The sequence below is a fragment of the Scomber scombrus genome, chromosome 12 (genome assembly GCF_963691925.1).
Source record: "Scomber scombrus chromosome 12, fScoSco1.1, whole genome shotgun sequence".
Taxonomy (NCBI): Eukaryota; Metazoa; Chordata; class Actinopteri; order Scombriformes; family Scombridae; genus Scomber; species Scomber scombrus.
In genome coordinates, this window is record NC_084981.1 from 20,164,506 (window position 1) to 20,186,040 (window position 21,535).

The 21,535-nt window shown below is 39.7% G+C and overlaps 1 protein-coding gene and 1 long non-coding RNA gene across 2 annotated transcripts in view; one reads left to right on the top strand and one right to left on the bottom strand.

Moving 5' to 3' along the window:
• LOC133991596 (uncharacterized) overlaps window positions 1-21,535 on the top strand; it is a 227,111-nt gene that overhangs the window by 35,067 nt on the left and 170,509 nt on the right. The window lies entirely within an intron of this gene.
• The window catches only part of pcnx2 (pecanex 2), a 29,880-nt gene continuing 16,025 nt past the window's right edge, over window positions 7,681-21,535 (bottom strand). The window contains exons 23-40 of the mRNA XM_062430964.1: window positions 21,202-21,343; window positions 20,943-21,120; window positions 20,120-20,228; window positions 19,896-20,025; window positions 18,310-18,368; window positions 17,620-17,835; window positions 17,283-17,536; window positions 16,069-16,302; window positions 15,339-15,442; window positions 14,610-14,754; window positions 14,289-14,519; window positions 13,120-13,277; window positions 12,858-12,974; window positions 10,603-10,781; window positions 9,166-9,332; window positions 8,984-9,058; window positions 8,159-8,335; window positions 7,681-7,854 (exon numbers count right to left, since the gene is read on the bottom strand). Of these exons, the coding sequence (XP_062286948.1) occupies window positions 7,681-7,854; window positions 8,159-8,335; window positions 8,984-9,058; window positions 9,166-9,332; window positions 10,603-10,781; window positions 12,858-12,974; window positions 13,120-13,277; window positions 14,289-14,519; window positions 14,610-14,754; window positions 15,339-15,442; window positions 16,069-16,302; window positions 17,283-17,536; window positions 17,620-17,835; window positions 18,310-18,368; window positions 19,896-20,025; window positions 20,120-20,228; window positions 20,943-21,120; window positions 21,202-21,343 (2,849 nt within the window). The remainder of the gene's footprint in view (window positions 7,855-8,158; window positions 8,336-8,983; window positions 9,059-9,165; window positions 9,333-10,602; window positions 10,782-12,857; window positions 12,975-13,119; window positions 13,278-14,288; window positions 14,520-14,609; window positions 14,755-15,338; window positions 15,443-16,068; window positions 16,303-17,282; window positions 17,537-17,619; window positions 17,836-18,309; window positions 18,369-19,895; window positions 20,026-20,119; window positions 20,229-20,942; window positions 21,121-21,201; window positions 21,344-21,535) is intronic.

Genomic DNA, 21,535 nt, shown 5'->3' on the forward strand with positions numbered 1-21,535 from the left:
AAATTCTTGAGCAGAAAAGATGGTTTACCTTTTAGTGTTTTAAACTGAATGAGCATTAGCTGAAATCTGCCGGGAGAACATAAGAAGATGGAGCAGACACTGATGTACTTGTGAGGGTTATTGAGCCCTGGGCTTTTTCTTTAAGGCTTTAGCTTTAGACGCCGTAGTAACGTGACAGTCGCTTGAGTTGGACGTTCAATATCACGCTGCGGATACGTAAACCGGGTGCCAAACATGATGTCAAAGATGCTGTGAAGAGATATTAGATATGACTTGTCACCAGGCCGAAGAGTCTCTGTGTGTGTCTGTTTCACCAGCAGATGAAGCTGGTAGAGGGGGTGGTAGTCCTTCAGTTAGCTACTGCCCGTTCAAAGGCACTCATTTTTTTTACCAGAGCTAGTGAAGAGGGTTGGTATAATAATGCTAACATGCTACCGCACCGGGCTAGCGGAGATGTTTACGTAGTCATGCTACATGCTGGCCTTTTTAACGAGGTTAACTAGGTTTCAGCATGCTTTAGGATAGCAAGTTAGCATGCTTGTGCTATCCATGCTAATCCACCATCCTACTGCCTGCCCTCACACACTCTGGTTTGTTTTTCTAATCTGACTTTGACAGCATGCGATGATAATGTGTGTGTATGGTACATTTACACACTTAACAGAATATTTTAGAGAAAAAAACATTTACGGGGGTCTTGCCAAATGTCCCATTAACATTTTTAGTATATAAAAAGGACATTTTGTTTTATGATGATGTGAACATTTGAACATGAACTGTGTTCCTGGCCTGTGGATGTGCAGTAGAAAGTGCATGAGTGCAGTATATGCTTTTTTTCTTTTTTCTTTTTTAAAAAAATTAACTGGGCCTCCAGGTATATTCATCATGTGACATGATGGATGACTGACCTCTTGGTTTGGTGTTTAGTCCAGTCTTAAAGTGTCAATGAAACAGTGCCACTCCTCACTGATAAATGTAGGCATCCGCGTTGCCACCTCCTCTAACTACCTGAAGTTCACTTTGCCAAGTTTGGTTGAGTTTAAATTTACGGTGCATCATGCCCAGCAGACTCAGAAGTGCAATTGGATGTAGTTAGTGAAAATAGTTTGGAGTCTATTTAAGGTGGTCTCCCACCATGTTAGATTGGTTTTGGATTGTCAGGTGATTTTATAAATTACTAAACTCGCCACCTTGCATTATTCTCTTGCATTATTCAATTGTTAGCATTTGCAAGTTTTACTACAGGAACTAACTAAGGAAACAATCGATTTGATTTATCTTTTAAAAAAAAGAATGCAAATCCAAGGAATTATGGGTTTTTGAGTTTTCCTCTAGACTCAGTTTCACTTGCATTCGTAAAAATGCGAACTGGATGAAGCTGCCTGTTCAAAACGACGCTATGACTTCACTGCAAAAACGTACTATCCTGATTTAATGGTTATAAATAATTAAAATCAAATAGAAGATCTCTCTAAACCAATAATCACCCAAGAGTTGTGCAGTGTTACTTACTAAATATATACTATATTTAACCTTTGGCAATACAGTACTCACATGCAGACTACATTAATCTCCATAAGGGCTTGATTGATATTGCTTAGCTGCTTTAATAAAGAGCTGTGCATGCATGCGCCCAGTTGATCAGAGGCAGAGGAAAACTGTAATTAACAAATTCTGATACTGAAGATTCAATTTTCACACTTAAGCAGGTTTTGTTTTCAGGAAACATTTCAGAGCATTTTAGATGTTGAACAAGTGTTTTGACTCAGTAGAAAAATGCCTGTCACTCATGAAGCTCTCTTGCAGACAAATCCCTCTTCTGCACAATACAGCTATGTTTCCTTGTCGCTGAGTCTAAACAGTAATTAACACAAGAATGTTTCACCAAGAACCAGATAATGAAAATCATGGTGCAATTAAACCAAGTTTACATTTATAAATTGTGAGATGTGTGTACCTTATTAAATACTCATATTAGTGGGGAGCTAACTGTCCCTAGTGTGAGCAGAGAAGCCAGCAGGTTGAAGGCTGGCACGAGTCTCTGCTGACAGACAGTCATGAGTTTAAAAAACTGGGAGTGTTTTACAGCGAGGACAGACGCAGCAGAGACCCTGGTTTTCTGCTTATGTCCTTTCCTCTTAATTTATTGTGACTTTTACACAGTGGGAGAAAAAGAACACGGTTGTTTATTTTTAATAACTGCATTTCAAATGTGGACTTTACAAGCAATGATGATGATGATGATGATGATGTGAAGTGATGTAGTGTCATCGCTGAGTTTAGATTTTTTGTCTTTAAATTTCCATGGGTTTCCAAGCGAGCAGGTTTTTTTTTTCCCGAAACGTGGCTGTGGTTTTATTGACGACAAAAAAAAAAGGTTGAGAGCAGAAGTGTCCCTAAGGGATGGAGGAGGTTTGCGAAGCTTTGGCCTTACTGACACGTTTTATTTTTTTTCCTTTATATATATATATAAAAAAGAAAACAACAAACGTCTCTGTAGGCTTTTCACTACCTCTCATGTTGGTTAATTTATTTCACATCTAGTTGTCAATGTACAAGTTGTTTTTAGATCTACTTGAAGCCTAACACTGTAAACAAAAATGTGCACAGAAAAATGACTATGTATATGACCAGAGGGTTTAAAGAGAGCTTGGCCTAGTCAACCTTTTTTCTTTTTTTTTGTATGTATATTTGTTTTTAATTGTGTTGAGCTGAACTAGATTTTGCATCTCTATAAAGAATTCAGGAATCCACTGTCTAAGGGCTAATCCCATTTTTGCCTATGCAAATCTGTTACTGTGGGTGAGTTGGGAAAGGGCGAGCTACCGCACCTTTCACCTGTTTTAGATGGACCATGGTTTACATTGCCCGTTGCTGATATTCTTCAATCTTATTCAGCAAAAATGTACGCTTATTTTTGTTTCTATATAAATATTATATAAAAAAGTATATATATAACAAGTATACAGAGAACATAGTATATGCCTTCGTGATGATAAAAAAGAAACCTTGCTGAAAACAAATAAATGTGTTGTTGTCTGACATTATGTGGCTGTGTGCTGGAGTCTTGGTGAGATGAAATAGACGACTGGAATTCAAATGACAATTAAGCGACTGACAAACCGACCGAGAAGTTGACTGACAAAAACTCTCATTACTCAGGCTACAACACCGGTAGCTGACCCTGTGCAGTATTTCGTAACTGAGGGACAAAAAAAAAAAACTTTATTTCTTTAAGGAGCAACCACATCATGACTTTCTGTGATAAAATATTGTTATCCATCCCCCAGCCTGTGAGCTTAATAAGGTTTTCAGTCCACTGAGGACTTGTCCTTGTCATTTTTCACTGTAACATTTGGTCTTTTTTTCCTTTTTATTGTGGTTAGAAGGGCTGAGTTGGAGCAAAACCTGGAAACAAGCTGAGCTCTGAATGGTTTTTTTCTGCACTGTCCATCCATAGGTCACATTTCTAAAGGAAAAAAAACAAAAAAACATTTAAAACTCCACTTCCCGTGAAACAATTTACGATCACCTATTTGCTGTTTGCCAGTGGACGATGCACAGCTGTTTTGGATTTGTAAATTAAATGAGTGTAGCATCGTGTCATCAGCAAACAGCAGCAACTTATTTTTCTATCCTTCAACATTTTCTTGTTCTGTTTATAGCCACATCTCACTCAGACTATCACTGTGTTAATGCAGTAGCGTTGATGTGGAACACATTGGAAGAAGTGTGTTTTTTTGTTATGTTTGTTTGTTTGTTTGTTTTTTAATACTCCACAGCTGCAGGATGTACAGTAAAAAAAAAAGAATAAAGTAAATAACGTGTAACTTACAAGACCATTCACTCAGCTCTAATGAGCCACTTATAGCTTTGTGGTGAGGTTTGATTTATATCTAATAATCTCTCTTTATTTGTACAGACATTTTTTTTTCCCTCACAATTCCTCACAGTTCATCGTGGCTAAAGAAAGACAGATTTATCGACTGATCTTGGTTTGAAATTCAACCTGCTTAGCGTGTTCCCTCAGTCGGATTCGCTGCCTCTTTATGCTTCACAACAGACCTCAAGATCTCTTTTTCTCTGTCACTGTCTGTCTCACTTTCCTTCTCTCGGGCTCTCACTTCCTCTCTCGGTAAAAATCACACATGCAACATTGTTGAGCTGTTAGAGCAGAGACGGCCCCCGTTTTTACAGCAAAAATCACACTGATGTTTGTTTCTCCTACACGATTACTGACACACTCGTATCGTCTCTTTCGTACCTCCTCCTGAGGTTTTTGTGCTACTTTAAGAAAGAGCTTATGTTTGTGCAGGTACCAGTTGGAGTTGGTTTTCAACTTGTTGGACAGTTTTAGGCAATCACTTTTCTCTTTATTGATTTAGATGCCTAAGCCTCTTGGTCTTTGTCACGCCTTTGTAGATAGATCACACTCGTTGAAAGATGATCCGCAGGTGAAAATTAAAAAAAAGATTTTACTGTCACTTAGGCGATGAAAAAAGTGACATCTTTTTCTATTCAGCATGCTTTTTGCTAAATAAATGAAATAATTCAGTTATTTGCTATAAACGATACTGTATGAGTATGTATTCAAGTACTGCAGTATGCAGACAATTAAAAATATCAGAAACTCTTTGGAGAGGTTCATCTTTTTCTTCTAGTATGTTTCACTAATATTGACGGTTATGGGTACTTCTTTTTTTTTTTGAGTGTCTCATGAATTGCCAGAATGACTTAATGACCCTCTTTGTATTAACAAATAAAGACTATAGTTGGTTATTTCCACATGCATGACTTGCAGTGCAAATTTACCAGGACAGTGCTAGTGCTGCTGAGTTTGGTCAGTTGAGCTCAACGTTTCACTATTTTTCATTCGGGATCAATTTTATCCTTGTGGTCACTGATGGTCAACAAGGCGGTATGATGTTATAGAGACTTTTTTTTCTTGCAGAGCTTCATCTTGCCGCACAAAGCAGATGTGACCTCTAGTTTCTAAAATGCAGAGATGGGAAAGCGACCGTTGACCACAGTTGAAACAGAGCGAGCTTTGCTAGATTGTGCAACTTCCTCGAACGTCTCAGAGCACTGTGTCCCTAACCTCCAGGGTCGTGCTGCCCAAGGATCTGATTGCTTTTTGTGATGACTTTGAATTTTATCAAAGGAGACTAACTGGTCGTCAGTCCTTGATCGGCACTCGCTGTCTAAAGCGCCCTGAGATGCAGGAAACCCTCAACTGTAGCATTCAATAGACTTTTCTATCTTATTAACGCAACCTCGACAGGGACTTCTCATCTGGCCTTGTCTTACAAGGATGTTAATCCGTACTCCAGAACATTTAATCACATTGGTGTTGGCAATTCTCTGCATGATCATACGATACAGATGGGACAGTAATTTTTATCCAAGGACTGTAGAATGAATGCAGATTTTTTGGGGGGTGGGTGGAGGGGGACTCAGCTGTGTAAGAATGTGGATTCAATGTGATGATTGTGGAGAATTGTTAAAGGTTTAGTTTGACATTTTGGGAAATACACTTGTTTGTTTTCTTGCCGACACACCGAAAAGAAGATTGATACCACTCACATTTGAGAGGAGTATCAATCTTCTTGTCTAACTCTAAAAGAAATAATCATATTTTCCAAAATGTCAAACAATTTCTTTAAAAATCAACAAAAAAAGAGGGTAAAGAAATACAAGGTTACAATACAATAACAAGATTGAATTTGCCTGACACAGTGGTCAATGCAACTGTTCCAGAAAGTACGACAATACTCTTTGGTGGATAAAATGTGCCAAAATTATAATCTAGTTTTTGTTTCAATGTAAAGGGGTCAGAGGAATTGTTGGAAAATGAACTCACATGTTCTGTTGGACTCGAAATGTTCCTTTTTTGTTATTTGTATTTTCACGTTACTGTTGTGGGTTTGTGTCATCTCTCTGAGTCATCTACATATAATCTACTTCATTGACATTTAACCAACAAACCTGAAGACTTTGTAAAACAGGCACTGAACATTGTGAAGCGTGACTGATGTGGATTACAAGTTGCCATATCAGATCCAACTGAAATTGTAATTGTGTCACACACGCATACACACACACACACACACAAAAAAGGTGTTCACTATTTTTAATTTGTTTTGTACTGTTTTAATTTATTTTAACAGGGGGTTTATTTTAGTCATTGTTTGTTATTTTTTATCTCAAAAGACACAAAATTGTTGTTCATCAGCCTTTAACTTCCTATGAGTTACGGTCACGTTTTAACAGCGTGTACAGTTGTGGTACATTTTGATCTACGGTTCAGTCTCTGTCTTTGTTTACACGATGACATCTTGCATTAAGAGAAAACTCCAATCTATGGTAACTGCCCTTGAATATCTGTAATTTAAATAGTGCTGCTAGAGAAATAAATCTAAATGTAACAACTTACAATAAATACTTAATAGATTTTTGCCAGATGTGACTGTGTCTTTCTTTGACCGGAGGTGTGAAAGAAAACCAGCAGATCGTGTTTGTGCTTCTGTTGAAGGTTGTACAGCAGATGTGCATTTGAATTTGAATGTTTTGACATGTAACTCAAGTTCCCACATTTCCTTTAGCACTTTCGTGAGCTAGGGGTGGTGAAGTTGGTCAGTCAGTCAGGCGAGTGATGAACCGTCCAAAGCTAACATGGGTTCATAGCCTTCGCCAAGATTGGTAATGTGTCCTCCAACAGACCCCTCAACTTCCTCATAAAGTTTTTTTTAAGTTGAGACCAGGATGTAGATGAAGCCTTTGACCTTCACACAGGCTGGGAAAGGAATTTTATTTGTGTCTATATTTCTTGTACATCTAAGTAGTAAAACTTAAACATACTAATTCTAAAAGTATTTTAATCAGCTCATAAAATATTGTGTACATTTTTAGTTAGAAACTTCATGCAGTTTGCTAAAGCTTTAACTCTTTGGGTCTGTATGAGTTGATTTGGCTATTTCATCCTATTCCTCCATTATATGTGTGTTTTTTTATGTCAGTTTCAGTCAACCACAGTGCAAAACTATTCATAGTCAGGAAGACCTCAAAGGTTTTCCCTTTGCCTTGGGGATAGGCCGAAGAGGTTGGCTGAGGACTTAAGGGTTAGGGATCACAAACTGTCCTCACTTTCTGGAAAGAGGAAACAAACAGGAAACAGTGCTGTTTGTTACACTATGACAGACACATCTTTGTAAGGTTGACTTGTTTATCCTTCGAAATGATACAGGATGAAATGGAAAACCTACCAAACAAGATAATGACGATGTGTGGTGTTTTTGTATAACAGTAAAACAATCCAGGTTTTGCAGTGCCATAACGAATCCAAAATGGTCTCAGATTTAAAACGATACGACATCGTCAAGCAAACCTTTTAATCGCAGGTGACATGTCATGACTAGAGGTAGAAAGAGGCAGCCTCATTTAAAAACATCTTTATTTCATCAACCGGATCCAAGATCGTGTTTTCAGACTTGTTTACATTCAGACAACAGGGTGAGACCACATGCTGAGGACAAGAGAGGAGGCAAGTTCATGTGCATGGATGCGCTCTCATACAATCCTCTGTATTCATGTGTGTGTGTAACTTTTCATACAGTCCTCTCTGTATATGGGCATGAGTATCTGTGTGTGTGTGTGTGTGTGTGTGCATGTGTGTCCTCTCTCTCAAGCAGTCTTTTGATCCGTTGCCTCCGGAGCTGTTGAGGCAGATGCAGAGTCTTCCTGGGTCTTGTCTAATCCCTGGCTGCAGCCTCGGTCACCTGACTGCGAGCCGTCTTTTACCGTGACGGCGGCGTTGGAATAGGATGCATCTATACTTTCATATGGCTCTGATGTCCACTAAGAAAGAGAGAGGAAGCAGAGAAAAGGCATCAGAAAAAATATTCTTTTATAGCATGTACTGAACACCAGTTAATTCATATTGAGATACAGTTAATCACAACTTTTATTGTTTGTGGCTGTTTTCCAACAAGCAAAACAATATGAAAACTCATTTCACATGGACCTATAATGCACCTTATATTGAAGACGTATAATCTCCAGTTGTTCTGGAGTATATCTTAGTCCTCAGTAAAAGGTCATGTTGTAATGAGAGGAAAATGAGCAGGGACTTTCTTTATCCACCTGTTGATCTGTTTCCTACCTGTGTGGCTCTGCTGCTCGACCTGTGTGAGGGTCCGATGGCGATGTTGACGCTGGATGAGGACTGCGTGTCAGTGGTGTTTCCCCCCTCGGCGGCGGACAGCCCAGAGATGACTAAGCCACTGGAAAAACTACGCTTCCCAAACAGCAGGCTGAGCGTGGACGAGGATGAGGACACCTGGCGAAATGCACCACAGAACAAAAAAATGACGTTCTTGCATATAACACAAATTCTTGCATGATACAGAAAGACAAACATGCTCATGCACAAACAATTATCAGAGACAGCAGCCTGTGTCTAATAATAACTTGTAGTCAATACACTGTAATCACATGCTTTGGCCATCAGCTGTGAAATGGTTTCTTGGATGTTTTTTTATAATAATGAGAAAGCTGAAACCCTGAACCTGAGTTTAAACTGCTGATGATGACATTAACTCGCTTAACATCTGCACAAACAACATGCAGTGTAATTCAGTTTCTTTATCATTTAACATGACACTATTTTAACATACTGCAGCTGTGACATTGTGTTGGCAACTCTGGCAATTACAGTGGTTTCACTTCATCTTAAGCACTATATGTTCCTCTCACAAGTTTTGACAATTTTCTGACTTGTAAGATTCAGGATTGGACTACTCTCTTAAACCTGAGGCTCACTTTTTATTTAGAGATCTTGTGGCAGGTTTGCGGACAGTTTGATCACCACTACACTGTTTTTATCTGTTTGTTAAACATTAATAATAAATGTATGGTCAAGTAAACATCTGTCATCATTATTGTATTGAAATGTTTTCTATCTTATAGGTGTGTAACAAGCTGCTACCTGGCTGGAACGCTGCTGATGCTGTGCTGCCTGGAGCTGCGAGCTAATCCCACCGGCCCCTGAGAGACGGGGGACCTGAAGAGACAGAGAGATCCTCTTATTGCTTTATTGTCTTAATATAAGAACATTAAAGCAATTACAACTGAGCATACTTAACAGTTCATGTGTATGTGTGTGTTTACCTGGGAGAAAATAGAGGCTATGGAGGTGTTAAAGGACAGTTGACTGTTGGACAGACGCTGGACGAGCCCGTGGTTGGAGCCTGAGTCCAGAATGGGCCCCGATTGGCTGGTGACGGGGGGACGCTGACTCTGAGGCTGCACTGACCTGCTGCGATACTCTCTCCTGGCTGGAAAAACACATGATCACACATTGTCATAATATGAAATACAAAATAGTCTTAGGGACAAAATTGTTTGTTGTATTTTGTACAAGCAAATAATTTAAAAAAAGTAAAATAAGTGTGTCAAATATTTCAGTTTTATGACTGAAATATGAAAAGGTGATGAAATTAGGAATGGAAATATAAAGAGAAGTCAACAAATTCCATAAAAAGATTGAAAACCAAGAATGCATCAGTCCGTCTAACTGTCGTCCATCGTTGTGACTTCTCTGTCCTAGCTGTGGCTCTCAGCCTTGAACCCTTTGGTTCCTTTTAGAGACGTAAATATTTAAGAATGAGTCACTTTTCATGGGATTTGTTGACAATGAGAAAAAACACAGAATAACACCGGACTTGTTATAAGGATAAGATGCAATGAACTTAGATCTAGATCTATCTTAGACCAACACTGGACAACATAAGCCAGTGGTTCTCAAAGTGGGGTCCAGAGACCTCCAGGGAAATAACTTATTTTCACTATAATTCCATCCATAAGTAACACAAGTGACTGAATGTGTGACTGTTCTGGTCATGGTTTTTGCACACTTTCTGTAATAAAACACCAAAAATCTTATCAAATGGGGGTCTGTGGTGACAATTTAGGGGTCCATGATGTGAAAAAGTTTGAGAAACACTAACATAAACTACTGGTCATACCAGACAAATGGTAAATGGACTGTACTTATATAGCGCTTTTCTAGTCGTTACGACCACTCAAAGCGTTTTTACATCACGTCTCATTCACCCATTCACACACATTCATACACCGATGGCAGGGGCTACCACGCAGGGTGCCAACCTGCTCATCAGAAGGAAACTAACCATTCATACAAATTCATACACTGTTGGTGCAGCAACGGGAACAATTTGGGGTTAAGTATCTTGCCCAAGGACATATCGACATGTGGACAGGAGGAGCCGGGCATCGAACCGCCAATCTTCCAATTGGTGGACGACCACTCTACCTCCAGAGCCACAGCCACAAATAGTTTTATAATATAAAAAGATCCTGTTTAAATGTGTGGCACTGTTCATGAATCTAGTTTGTTTGTTGTGTTTGCTCTTGTTCATATCCAAACCTGGTGACCAAAAACTCCTCTGCACAGGTCTATTCTGAGATGAAAGATTGATTTAGGAAAACAGTTTGAATGAAGTTCACATTAAGGTTACAGACTTGGAAATAAGTGTAGTCAAGAGTAGTTTCCACAAGGATAGTGGGACGTGTGTGTGTATGTACCTGCGTTGTGGTGTCTGTGGCTGTGTGTCGTCCTGGCTCTGTGCTGGTAGAGGCTCAGGCTGTTGGAGGTGACGGAGGACGGTCGGTTGTGGCTCAGAGACGACGAACCGCCAGCACCGCAGTCCACATCCTCCATGTTCACGCCACTGTTACAGCTGGTCAGGTTGTCCTTACGTACCCTGCCGAACACACACACACACACACACACAGCTTTGATTTATTTATTCATGTCCACATCAGTGCAAAAGACACAAACTGGCATAGGGCCATAAAAAATTTAGCAAGCCTCGACTTTTCCAGCTGGTTAACCACACACACACACACACACACATAAATTTACACTCAGAGAGGAGAGAGATATGTTACATAACTGTGCTAGCATATGTGACACATACTAGCGTCTTCCTCTTAAATTAGTTAAATGTGTTCTGGCTGACAAGGCACGGTCCGTCTCTTTGGCTACTTAGTGAAATTAAGACAACGCCTTTAACTCAAGGCCGATGAAACAGGATTAACAATCTAATCTGATCTGAAAGGAAAACCACCGCTCTTAAGAAGCTTAAGAGAGAGCCACATGGTCACAAAGACACACACACACACACACACACCATTAGCTGACCTGCAGAGGTTAATGCAGAGCCTATACGATAAGCTATGCATAATATGTAAAGGAGAGATTGAGAAATAAAAGGGAGGATAAAGGGAGAGACGAGAGGTGAGGGAAAGATGTAGAGCTGGAGGAAGAGAGAGAAGAAGGGGAAGGAAATAGCGACACTGCTGCAACAGCAGAAAGTCAAAGCTCTTGGCTGCCCTCCCAGTCTGCAAACCCGGCTCTCAATTTCTGTCAAGCGTGCACTCCCACTGTCCCCACACATGTATTTAAAACTACATTAAATTGGCAGGGAAGTCTCTCACCAGCATCGACTTCTTGCACCGAGTGAATCCACAGAGAAGCACTCTCTCAGCAGGCAGTCGGAGCATTACACCTCATCCAGAGTGATTTGTGCCAAATACAGCCACATTAATACTGTAGGTGAACTTCTGATGTTAACATCATGTCATGTGTCGTCACTACTTTTTGCCTCTTAATAAGGACAGCTCCAATTTTGAGCGCTGCAAAATTAGATACTCTCATTTCGAGATTTGTGTCTGTTTGTCAATCCTTTTAAGATTAATGCACATTTGTGATTACATTCATTTACTTTCTTTCTTTCCATCAAATTTATAACCCTAGTTTATTATGCTTAAATTTCAATAAAAAACTGTCGAAAACACCTCACAATAAGAGGCTTCAATTCTGTATTGCAACTACAAATGCTTCAACAAAATTTGGGTCTAGGGCTGCAAAAGATTATTATTTTCATTATGATTAATCTCTGCAGATTATATTTTTGATTAATTAATTATTCATGTCAGAAAATTTAAGTTGTTTTGTTTGAACACAAAGATTCAAAGATATTATGTAAAATATAATTTAAAATTATATAACACAAAGAAATTAAGCATTTTTTTTACATTTCAGAAGCCTGAAGCACAGAATTCTTGCTTGAAAAATTTGGTTATACAATTAATCCCATGATCAAATATTTTTTTCAGGTTTTGAGGGAAAACACATTTGTGCCTAAACTGCAGATGCATCTATAAAACTTCTTCATAAATGATGACATTAAAAGTCAAAACTAACCACCATGGGTCTGGTGGTTGGTTGAGGAAAATACTGCCAAAATTCAACCTAATATGTCCTGTTTTGCAAGTGTTTTTGCAATAGTTATTTAGTTACTTCACCATTCAAATATTTTATCATGAAATGTTAATTTTGTTTTTTGTTTTTAACCTGATACTGAGCAATAACGCTCTGAAACTGGTTACGCATGTCCTCTGAGGCTGAAGATTGTGGGAAGCATGAAGGTTTTTAAGTGTGTGCTCGATTTAGCTGAGTGTCTTCAGAGTATCCAGAGTTTCTTATTTAAAGACCCTCAGAGACTGGTTGCTCGAGGAACTGAACTCATGACCTTTGAGTTAAGGCATCATCTCTGGACCCACCAGACTGAACTAAATAAAAAATGATGTGGGAGTCTCTTTTTCTATCTTTAGCTTGTGAAGAATGCTAATTGAGCACAGTCACAGGGCGAGTTTTGGTTGAGGTGGAGCCTCCAAAGATGAGCTTTGCCTTTTAGAAGTATTACAGACGGCACTCATAACTGAGGTAGGAAATATTTTAAAATGCAGAAATGTATTTATTATAAAGTGCTGACCGTAGCCATTTAGAGCAGAGCCAGGAACGAATGGAATCCAAGCTTAAAGCCCCTCCTCCAATGCTGCGGAGCGTACGGTGTGTTCCTGCGTACGATGTCGTCAGTGGCGACACATACCTAAAAACAACATGGAAACAACTTCAGCAGAACTGTAGACACTGTATTACTGTATTTTTGTCTGTGTTATTATGGTGAGCTGATTTCCATGAATGCAAACTTTCAAACAAATTCATAGTCATACAACTCTGTGACTGACACATACATGGGGTAACCCAGCGGCTGGTCGCAGGACGAGTTGACCATGTTCCTCAGGGCTTGCTTTGAGTTCTGGATGCTGCCACGCTCCGGGTTTCGGTTTCGTAAGAACACCAACTCTTGCTGCTGGCCCGCCCACAGACCTCGCACACACTCCTTATTGATCTGCAGAGAGAGACAAAGAGGTGAAAAGATGGGATGACACAAGACAGATCCGTTTTTTGAACTATTCCCTGAATTTCTGGGTCCCTCTTGTATAGTAATCGTATTGGATTTTATTTAGACGTAACTATTCATGATTGTGGCTTTTCAGTTTGCAAGCAGTTTGTTGACATTTCTGTCATTCTTTTAGGTGAGTGGGAGGTATCCATGGCTTTCACTGACTTGTAATTATAACTAGAAGCTTCTTACTATGGTCTGAACAAATTAACGTGATCACAGCATTTAGTTTTCCACTTGGGCCAAGCACGGTGACCTCCTGAAGTCTTATCATCACTGTGACGTTACCAGGCAACCAGCGGACACTCCAGGAAGTCACCGCAGCCGGACACGAAATAGTTCAGCTCATAAATCCCCCATAAAAAAGCATGCAGGTGTTTTCACATTTCAGTTTTTGTACAAATTAAACACACACGATGCAATGTGTTAATTCGAGGTGCTGGTTGGCAGAATGCAGAAAATTTTCTTTTATTATCATCTTCTGTTGTTGAACTTTGAAAACTTTTTGCTGAGAGTTAGCCGGAAGTTTGAGCACTTAGGAGTCATAACCGCTGAGTCAAATATATTGATCAACAACCCCTTTTAGTGTAATTTTTGCAAGCGTGCACTTCTCTGCCTCCATTCATTCAATTCCTGCAGAAGAGCATATACTGTTAGATACTGCAGAAACTGTTTAGACCTGCAGTACTATGTTTTATTACATCAGCCCAGATTGTCCAACACAAGGACACACTGCAAAACCTTGTCCAGATGGGAATAGGCAGGAGGTTTTCATGCCATATGCACACAAAGTTGACTAGTCAGACCTTACAGGCAGTCAGGGACACATCTCACATTACTCATTCCCTTTCCAAACCTACATTTTCTGCCTGTGTGATATCTAAGCAGCCTGTAAATTGAAATACCCTTCACACATACAAAGCTTATTTCTATTTCCAACACCCTCCGCCCTTTTACCTTGATGACCTTGAAGCTGAGGTGGCGTTTGTACAGCATGATGATCTTATACTCGTCCGTGCCGTCATCGATCATGTGTCTAAGCGTGAGCAGCGTGTCGCGGCTGGATAGCACCGCCTTACGCCAAGCTGGGTCACTCTCGTGGCAAATGACCAAGCTGCTGCGGTAGTTTGTGATGGCTTCGTACAAGATAGATGCCTCCTCGGTCTCCTCCAGACATGTGAAGTGATCCTGAAGGAGCACAGGGGAGAGAGGCATGATGGAGCACTTCAGGTTTTAATCAAATTTATAGAAAAAAAGGTCTAAAGCACTTAACTGTACCTGGTGCAGTTTGAGGCTCATTCTGACTGCAGGAGCAACAACCTTCTGCAGGAGGTCCAGATCAGCAAAAACCCACTCATCTTTCGTGGCGATGCGGAAGTCGCCTTTAAACAGGGTGTTGAAACCGTACAGGAATGACTCTAGACTTTGAGGTGAATGGAGGGGGTTTGTGGGGAAAGAGAGGAAGGATAAAACAGATAGAGAGAAAGAGAGTAGGATTATGGAAGTGTGAAGTAGAGTTTAGATTATAAACCACACAAAAAAAAGTAATTCAAGAGCAGTCACAGAAATCTGTGGATGGTTGAAGAGTTAGAAGCTAATGCCTCCTTGTGGTGTATGTATCTAACTGCAGATAAATATCTGCTGCTGCTGTCTATTAACTGACCTTAATCCTGTTTTTACATAACATATTTTTAACAACTTTGCAGGAAATCTGTACAATTATATGTCATTTATTAATTTAATGTCCTTTCTGATGCAAACCTGAGTGCATAAAAACACATTTTATTCTAGGTAATACTGTATTTTTAGATTCATTAACTGTGATTATTATTTTCAGAGTTACTTTTTCTGCTTTTTGTCTTTTACTTCAGACGTTTTAATCAATTATATTATAATCTGTATAACATTCAAACAACTTAATAAGTGATTACAGGTCACAAATCTATTCTATCTGTATACATCTACGTGAAGTATCTTTGGTGTGACATTTGTGTTGCTCAGGTTTACCTGTTGGACATGTTGTGTGATGCCGTGCCGAGGGATCTCCTCCCCAGGACCGAGAGAGCATAACAAAGAGTCACCAGAGGAGAGTCTTCATCGCTTTCCACAGGCTGGACACAAACACAAACACAAACTTATAATAGGACTGACATAAAGGTAAAGATGAAAATTGAGGACAGATTCTGATATAGTGCATTTCTGGTAATCATATTACAGGATTACATAAGTTGTGTGACTTCCAACTGTAATTTGAGTTTTTTTTCTTCCTATAATACAACTTTTGCTTTCCATTAACTCATCTTTACATTACTGAATAAATAAAAACAATGAAGATAATATGGTAGAGGAAGAATTAATTGCCATTTTTAAAAATGAAATCATTATTGAAGTGCACTTTTCTTCCACTAGCTCATGCTTCTTAAATGTGAATTGATTGAATATGATTTGTTATTTTTTTATTAGTCTTCTATGACAGTAAACTAGATATTTTAGATTCTGAAGTTTTGATCAGACAAAAAAGAGAAATTTGAATGTGTGAGCTTCAGGTCAGAGAAATTTTGATGGGCCTTTTTCACAATTTTCTGACAGTTTAAAGACTAAACGATTGATAAATTAAGTGAGGAAATAACTGGCAGATTAATCAATTAGAAAAAACATAATTATTCTTAGTTGCGGGCATAATACACAGCAGTAGACAATAATTCTGCTATGATCCATTATCGGGTTTGTGACATACTGTCTCCATCTTGCCGGCGCAGTACTGGATCCATTCCAGGTAGACGTTGCAGAAGCTGGCACGTGTCACCCCCTGCAGGCAGTGCACGTAGTCCTCATCAATCTTCACACTAAAAACCTGAGGATCACGTTCAATGTGGTGCCACTTGGTGTAGGACTGCAGCGCCTCCTGGACAGTCGCATCCTTCAGCCACGTGGACAGTTTGGGAGATTGGACCAGATAGTAGATAATACTCTGAGAGAGGGAAGATGGAGAGATGGAGGGCAGAAAGGTAAGAATGAAGGAGGATGGTGGAGAGTGAAGGTGATACGATTAGACAAAAGCAAGATATTCAACATGGGGAATGTGAAAGAGAAAGAAATGTGCATTTGTGCAGAGTGTGGAAGCTGCTGAACACATCTGGAATCACTATTGGCAGGCTGCCATTTGTTATAATGATTAATTCATTAGGTATTGGTCTATCTGCCGATTAAACTGTTTAACCTTTTGGCAGGGAAACCTTTAAAGGCCTGTTGAGAATAGTGGAATATTCAGTTTTCAGTCTGCCACTGGAGAGAAAGAGACTGAATATGTCAAAACGTGATGCATTATTAATGCTGCACTGAGCTTCTTTCAATACCTGTGACTCTAAATTACAGCAAGAGAGGAAAACATAAACTTAAATACACAGAAATAAAAAAAATATGCAACAACTACACTGAGATGCCTTTTACCAAAAGAAACAGAAGGAGAAAATATCTAATATTGCAAGTCCAGCTTTCCTCTAACGAACTGATCATTTTCTGCTGTATTGGTGTGAAAACAGATTGGCATCTATAAAAAATAGACTAGCTATGGTTGAAAGTTGTTTATTACAGGATAACTTAAACAGAAACATAAAGAAAGAAAGAAAACATGAGGATACTGACAGGGAGGAGGAATTATTATAGGAATGTTGCAATTATATGATATACATCTTAGATTACTTGGCTCTTAAAACACCATAAAACGGTTATATTTTAACACTACAATCTTGCCTTAAGTAGCAGTAGTATAAAATGCCTTTAGTAGTATAAAATCTTTTCATTGATAGACAATGAATATCAGTCTTAGTAATAATGGTAATATCCTGACATGCATCTAAATCATCTGAAGAATGTGGAAGGAGTTGTGTAAATCATCAGAACACAAACACACTCATCTCCTGTGTGTTTTGCTTTGGAGTTGAAGCGTACCTTCAGGTAGTAGGTGATGAGCAGCTTTCGGAGGTCGTAGACTTGCAGCATGGTAGCGGCGTTGTTCTCGCTGATGCTGTAACCCTCCAACAGGTACTTGGTGGCCATCACCTCCCAGGCCAGCCAGCGCAGGTTGAAGGCCGCGTTGCACGACAACATGTGGGGCAAATGGCCCGGCTCACAGCAGCAGCATGCGTCGTCTTCCTCCACACCCTCCGTGATGGCCTCCACCTCTCGCTGCTGGCAGTACGTCCCTGTGATGGAGAGAGATGGACATTCATTCAGAGAGAAAAAAAAGCCGGGATGGAAAAGGCGGGGAGGGATGGTCGAACTGTACCTCTGAACTCAAGACCTCTCAGCTGGAAGGTGACCAACCCGTTGCCGATCTCGATGAGGTGGACCAGGGCATTGAGGTAGTCTGAAGCCAGGATGAAACAGTCTCCGGCACTGTAGTTGCCCCATCGGCCCAACATAAGGTCCCCACAAAGTGAATGCTGCAGCGAGCGTGTCAGGTACTCATAGAAGATGGAGTTTAAGTTATTATCATCACACCCTGAGAAAGAAGGACAGGCAAAAAGAGTAAAGTTAGATGAAAAAGATGACTAAATTAAGTTTAGCTGCTTCTTTTCCTCACTGATTCTTAACTGCAAGAAGTTAACTTGTGCATTTTCTGATTGTTGACTATACAAAAAAAGGGCTCTGATAACTAAGCATCAATCATGATTAATTATCCTTAATTATGTTTCAGCATCACAAGCATTTTTTGTAGATGACATTTCTCAGATAGTCATTTAATTCAATTGCCTGCTCCATAGACCAGCCACGGTTTACTTGTGTAATGCTTAATACAAAATAAATCTTTCATAGCATTGAACGCTGCCTTACTCAGCATGTTTTTGACTTTTTAAAGTTATTTGAAAATTTATATTGCAGAGGTCCTGAGGCTAGAGGTTTTCTCCATGCCAGTATCTTGATTTAGAGAGTACAGGTAATCAAAAAATCCTGAAATTAATGTAATAGTAGTCACCCGTCTCCTTATCCACTTGAGACACCAGTCTGCTGTTGGAGTTGTCGATACGCTTTGTGCTACAGAGGATGAGAGGAAAAAATATTAAAGAAAATTCAGCCCCCACAAGATTGACGAGACACAGTAATCAAAAGGCATCTTTCATACTGTGTTGTGTTGTACAAAGTGCTGTTGTGTAAAGTTGAGTTAATAAAACCTTGTATCTGATGAAACAACAAGCTGACACATCAGATTTAAGTCAAATAAAAACCTGTTTTAGAATCGCTGAGACAGAAAATTTATCGCAGTGAAATTGTTTCCAAGAATTTCTCAGAAAAACTCCTCCTGAATATCTAAACTGTGCCTTATTTGATTCAGTCTGAGAAACAACATGCTGTTATCCATAGCTTGTCTCATCTATTATCTAAAGCATCATGATGTGACCCCAGGAGAGATGATGCTGTCAATACATTTAATTTCATGAGTTTCATTTTTTCATACTGACAGCACAGTCTAAATATAATCACAGGCTACATCACAACAAAGCTACAGGAGTATTTTTGGAGTGCTTTCAGCAAGCTGCAGTACAGACAGTCACACTCGCATCAATAAGTAAGAGGCAACACAGGGGTTGGATTGTGTAAGTGTGAGTGAAACAGAGAGAGAACAGGATGGTGTCTGTCTGCTAATCTGCCAAGCTTGACTCAAAAGGATGAGACTGATTCTGCCCTAAGTAAATAAGTAAACTGATAGTTGTGTCAAAATGCACACTCAATCCATTAGTTATAAGAAAGAAGTCCACATATTAATGAGGAATTGTCTTCCTCATTAATTGGACACAGTGAACAGCACATCCCATGTATATAACATTATTAATTTGGATGACAAATATTAACTTTAAAGTTCATTCTTGAAATATATCTGTTTCATAAGCACTGGGAGGCAACAGCAAAATACTGGAAGTAAGGGATATTCTATATTTTGGTTTTTGTCAACAAAATCTCATGAAAAGCCCAAAACCAACAATCTGTTACTCTTATTTTCGGACTTCTATGCCATCTTAGTGATCTCTGTCCCAAGCCCATCAGTTTATACTCGAGACATAAATCTTTAAAAATGGTTCACAAATATACAGTGTCAAGGGTTGAATTATTTCTATAAACAGCCTGGCACTGTGGTGTTCAGCAAACCTTACTCAAACATGAGCAAACTGTGCATTTGGGAACTATTTTCAGCGGCGGATTAATACACATTTTGTGCACTTGTTGGTATTTAAATCAGCAAGATATGTGGGATTGAGTCAAAGTGAACTACAATGATGGTGCAACCGTGACTCATTGATGAGTTCTTAATGGTTTTTGGACAATAATGGAGCTCTATTGCACAGAGGAGTAAGCTACTGTATTTCAGGCTTTGACTACACATGTAGTAATTGTTAGTAGGCTAAATTAATTGTCTTCTCATGTGATTTGTTGACAATATGAAAAAATCTTTAACTTCTTTAACTGCTTTTCAAGATTTCCTCACATCTGGTCTGATAACTCAAGAAAATGATCTTCAGTGACGACTCCAGGCTGTCTGGAAAACTCACTGCATCAGGCTCTTACTTGTAGTTTCGTTCCCAAAACTTGATGGGCCGTGGATAGGAGGAAATGAAGATGGCACTGCCCAGGAAGGGAGCCAACGGGGTGTAGAAGATGGTGGTGAGTAGAGTCTGGAGCAGGAGCATGGCTGAGTCTGGATACACACACGCCAGTCAAGAAAAAAGCAAAGCAGGTACTGATGCACTCTCTCACGCACATACAAATGCAGGTCTTGAGAGAAAGGATACGTGGCACTGCAAACGGCTGAGCAAAGGCATGGAAAGCACTGCCCCAGGCGATCTGCCAGGGAGCGATGTAGACCAGGATGAAATGGAGCTTTAACAACAGCTCACGCATCTGGAGAGAAACAGAAACAGCACACAGTCAGTCCCAAATAATCAGAGGGCAACAGAACAATAGATGTTTTAAAGGAATTACTGAAAAATGTGATGTTAAGAATCTGTTTTTTAAACTGGAATAACCTCACAGAACTAAATAAAGTGATGTCTATTACATTCCTTTGCAGTCACTGCAAATGGAAATGAATGCAGTACAATATGTTTGTATGTCACACTTGAAAACAAAACAAAAGCCAATTCATTTTAAAATTTCACACCTTTAGAAAAAGTGTCGACATTGCACAAAGAGAAAATATGTTTTTGTTGATCCTGTTTGTTTTTATTACTGACTCTTCTTTAAAGTGCCCCTCCTCAGTGGTTTGCCGATGCGGACAGATGTCCTGACTTCTGACTTTAAGTCCATCGAACAGGTAAGGCTAAAAAAGATGGATCCTACCATTCCCACAATGAAACTCAAAAGTATCTTTTTGTGTTAGAGCCGCGTCTGGTAAATGCTTACATCTTTCAAACTCCACACCTTCAGGTTTTCTGTTGTAAATTCATTGTCTCCTAACACAAACTGAGATCACCCTGATGATATCTCTCAGGTGATTTTCTCACACCTGACAAATCTCCTCCAGATATTTTACAGAACTGTTTTCACAGGTTGTTGAATGAACTGACCTGTTGCTTGTGTAAAATATGCCCCTTTCAGTAAAATCTGTTTTCTCACCTTGTGGAAGACGATGGACATGATGAAGAAATCCAGCAGGAAACTCTCAGAGGCGTGCGGACAGTCGAAGTGGAAAAAGATGAGCGTGAAGAGCAGGGTGAGGAACTGGAAGCTGGGGTCGCAGAAGGATGAACGCAGAAGTTTCAGCCCGGCGACTGTCGTCAGGAGAACATCGCAGCTGGAAGAGGGACAAACAAAGTGAGTTAAGACAACAGATGACACGCACAGATGGACAGGCTAGCTTTCTGTGTCCACTCACTGGATTCCCAGCTTCTTGCGGTGACTGAGGGCGAAACCGTCGTTAGTGAGTGCGCTCAGTATGATGGCGGGGTACACCACATACTTCTCAAAGCACAGAAGCCCCACGTACAGTCTCTCGAACCACATCAGTACAGCATCCTCTTTAAGACAAGCAAGGAGAACAGGATAAGAGTTTTTTACAGCAAGGAAAGATGTAGTTCGGGTGTTTTAAAAGCCTGCTTTGTGTTTACTTTGGCTCAGGAGGTGATGTTTTTGCCCTTGTGTGTTTGTATGTTTGTCTGTTAATTAACAATTTATTTCAAAAACTTTTAAGAGATTTCAGTGAGATTTGG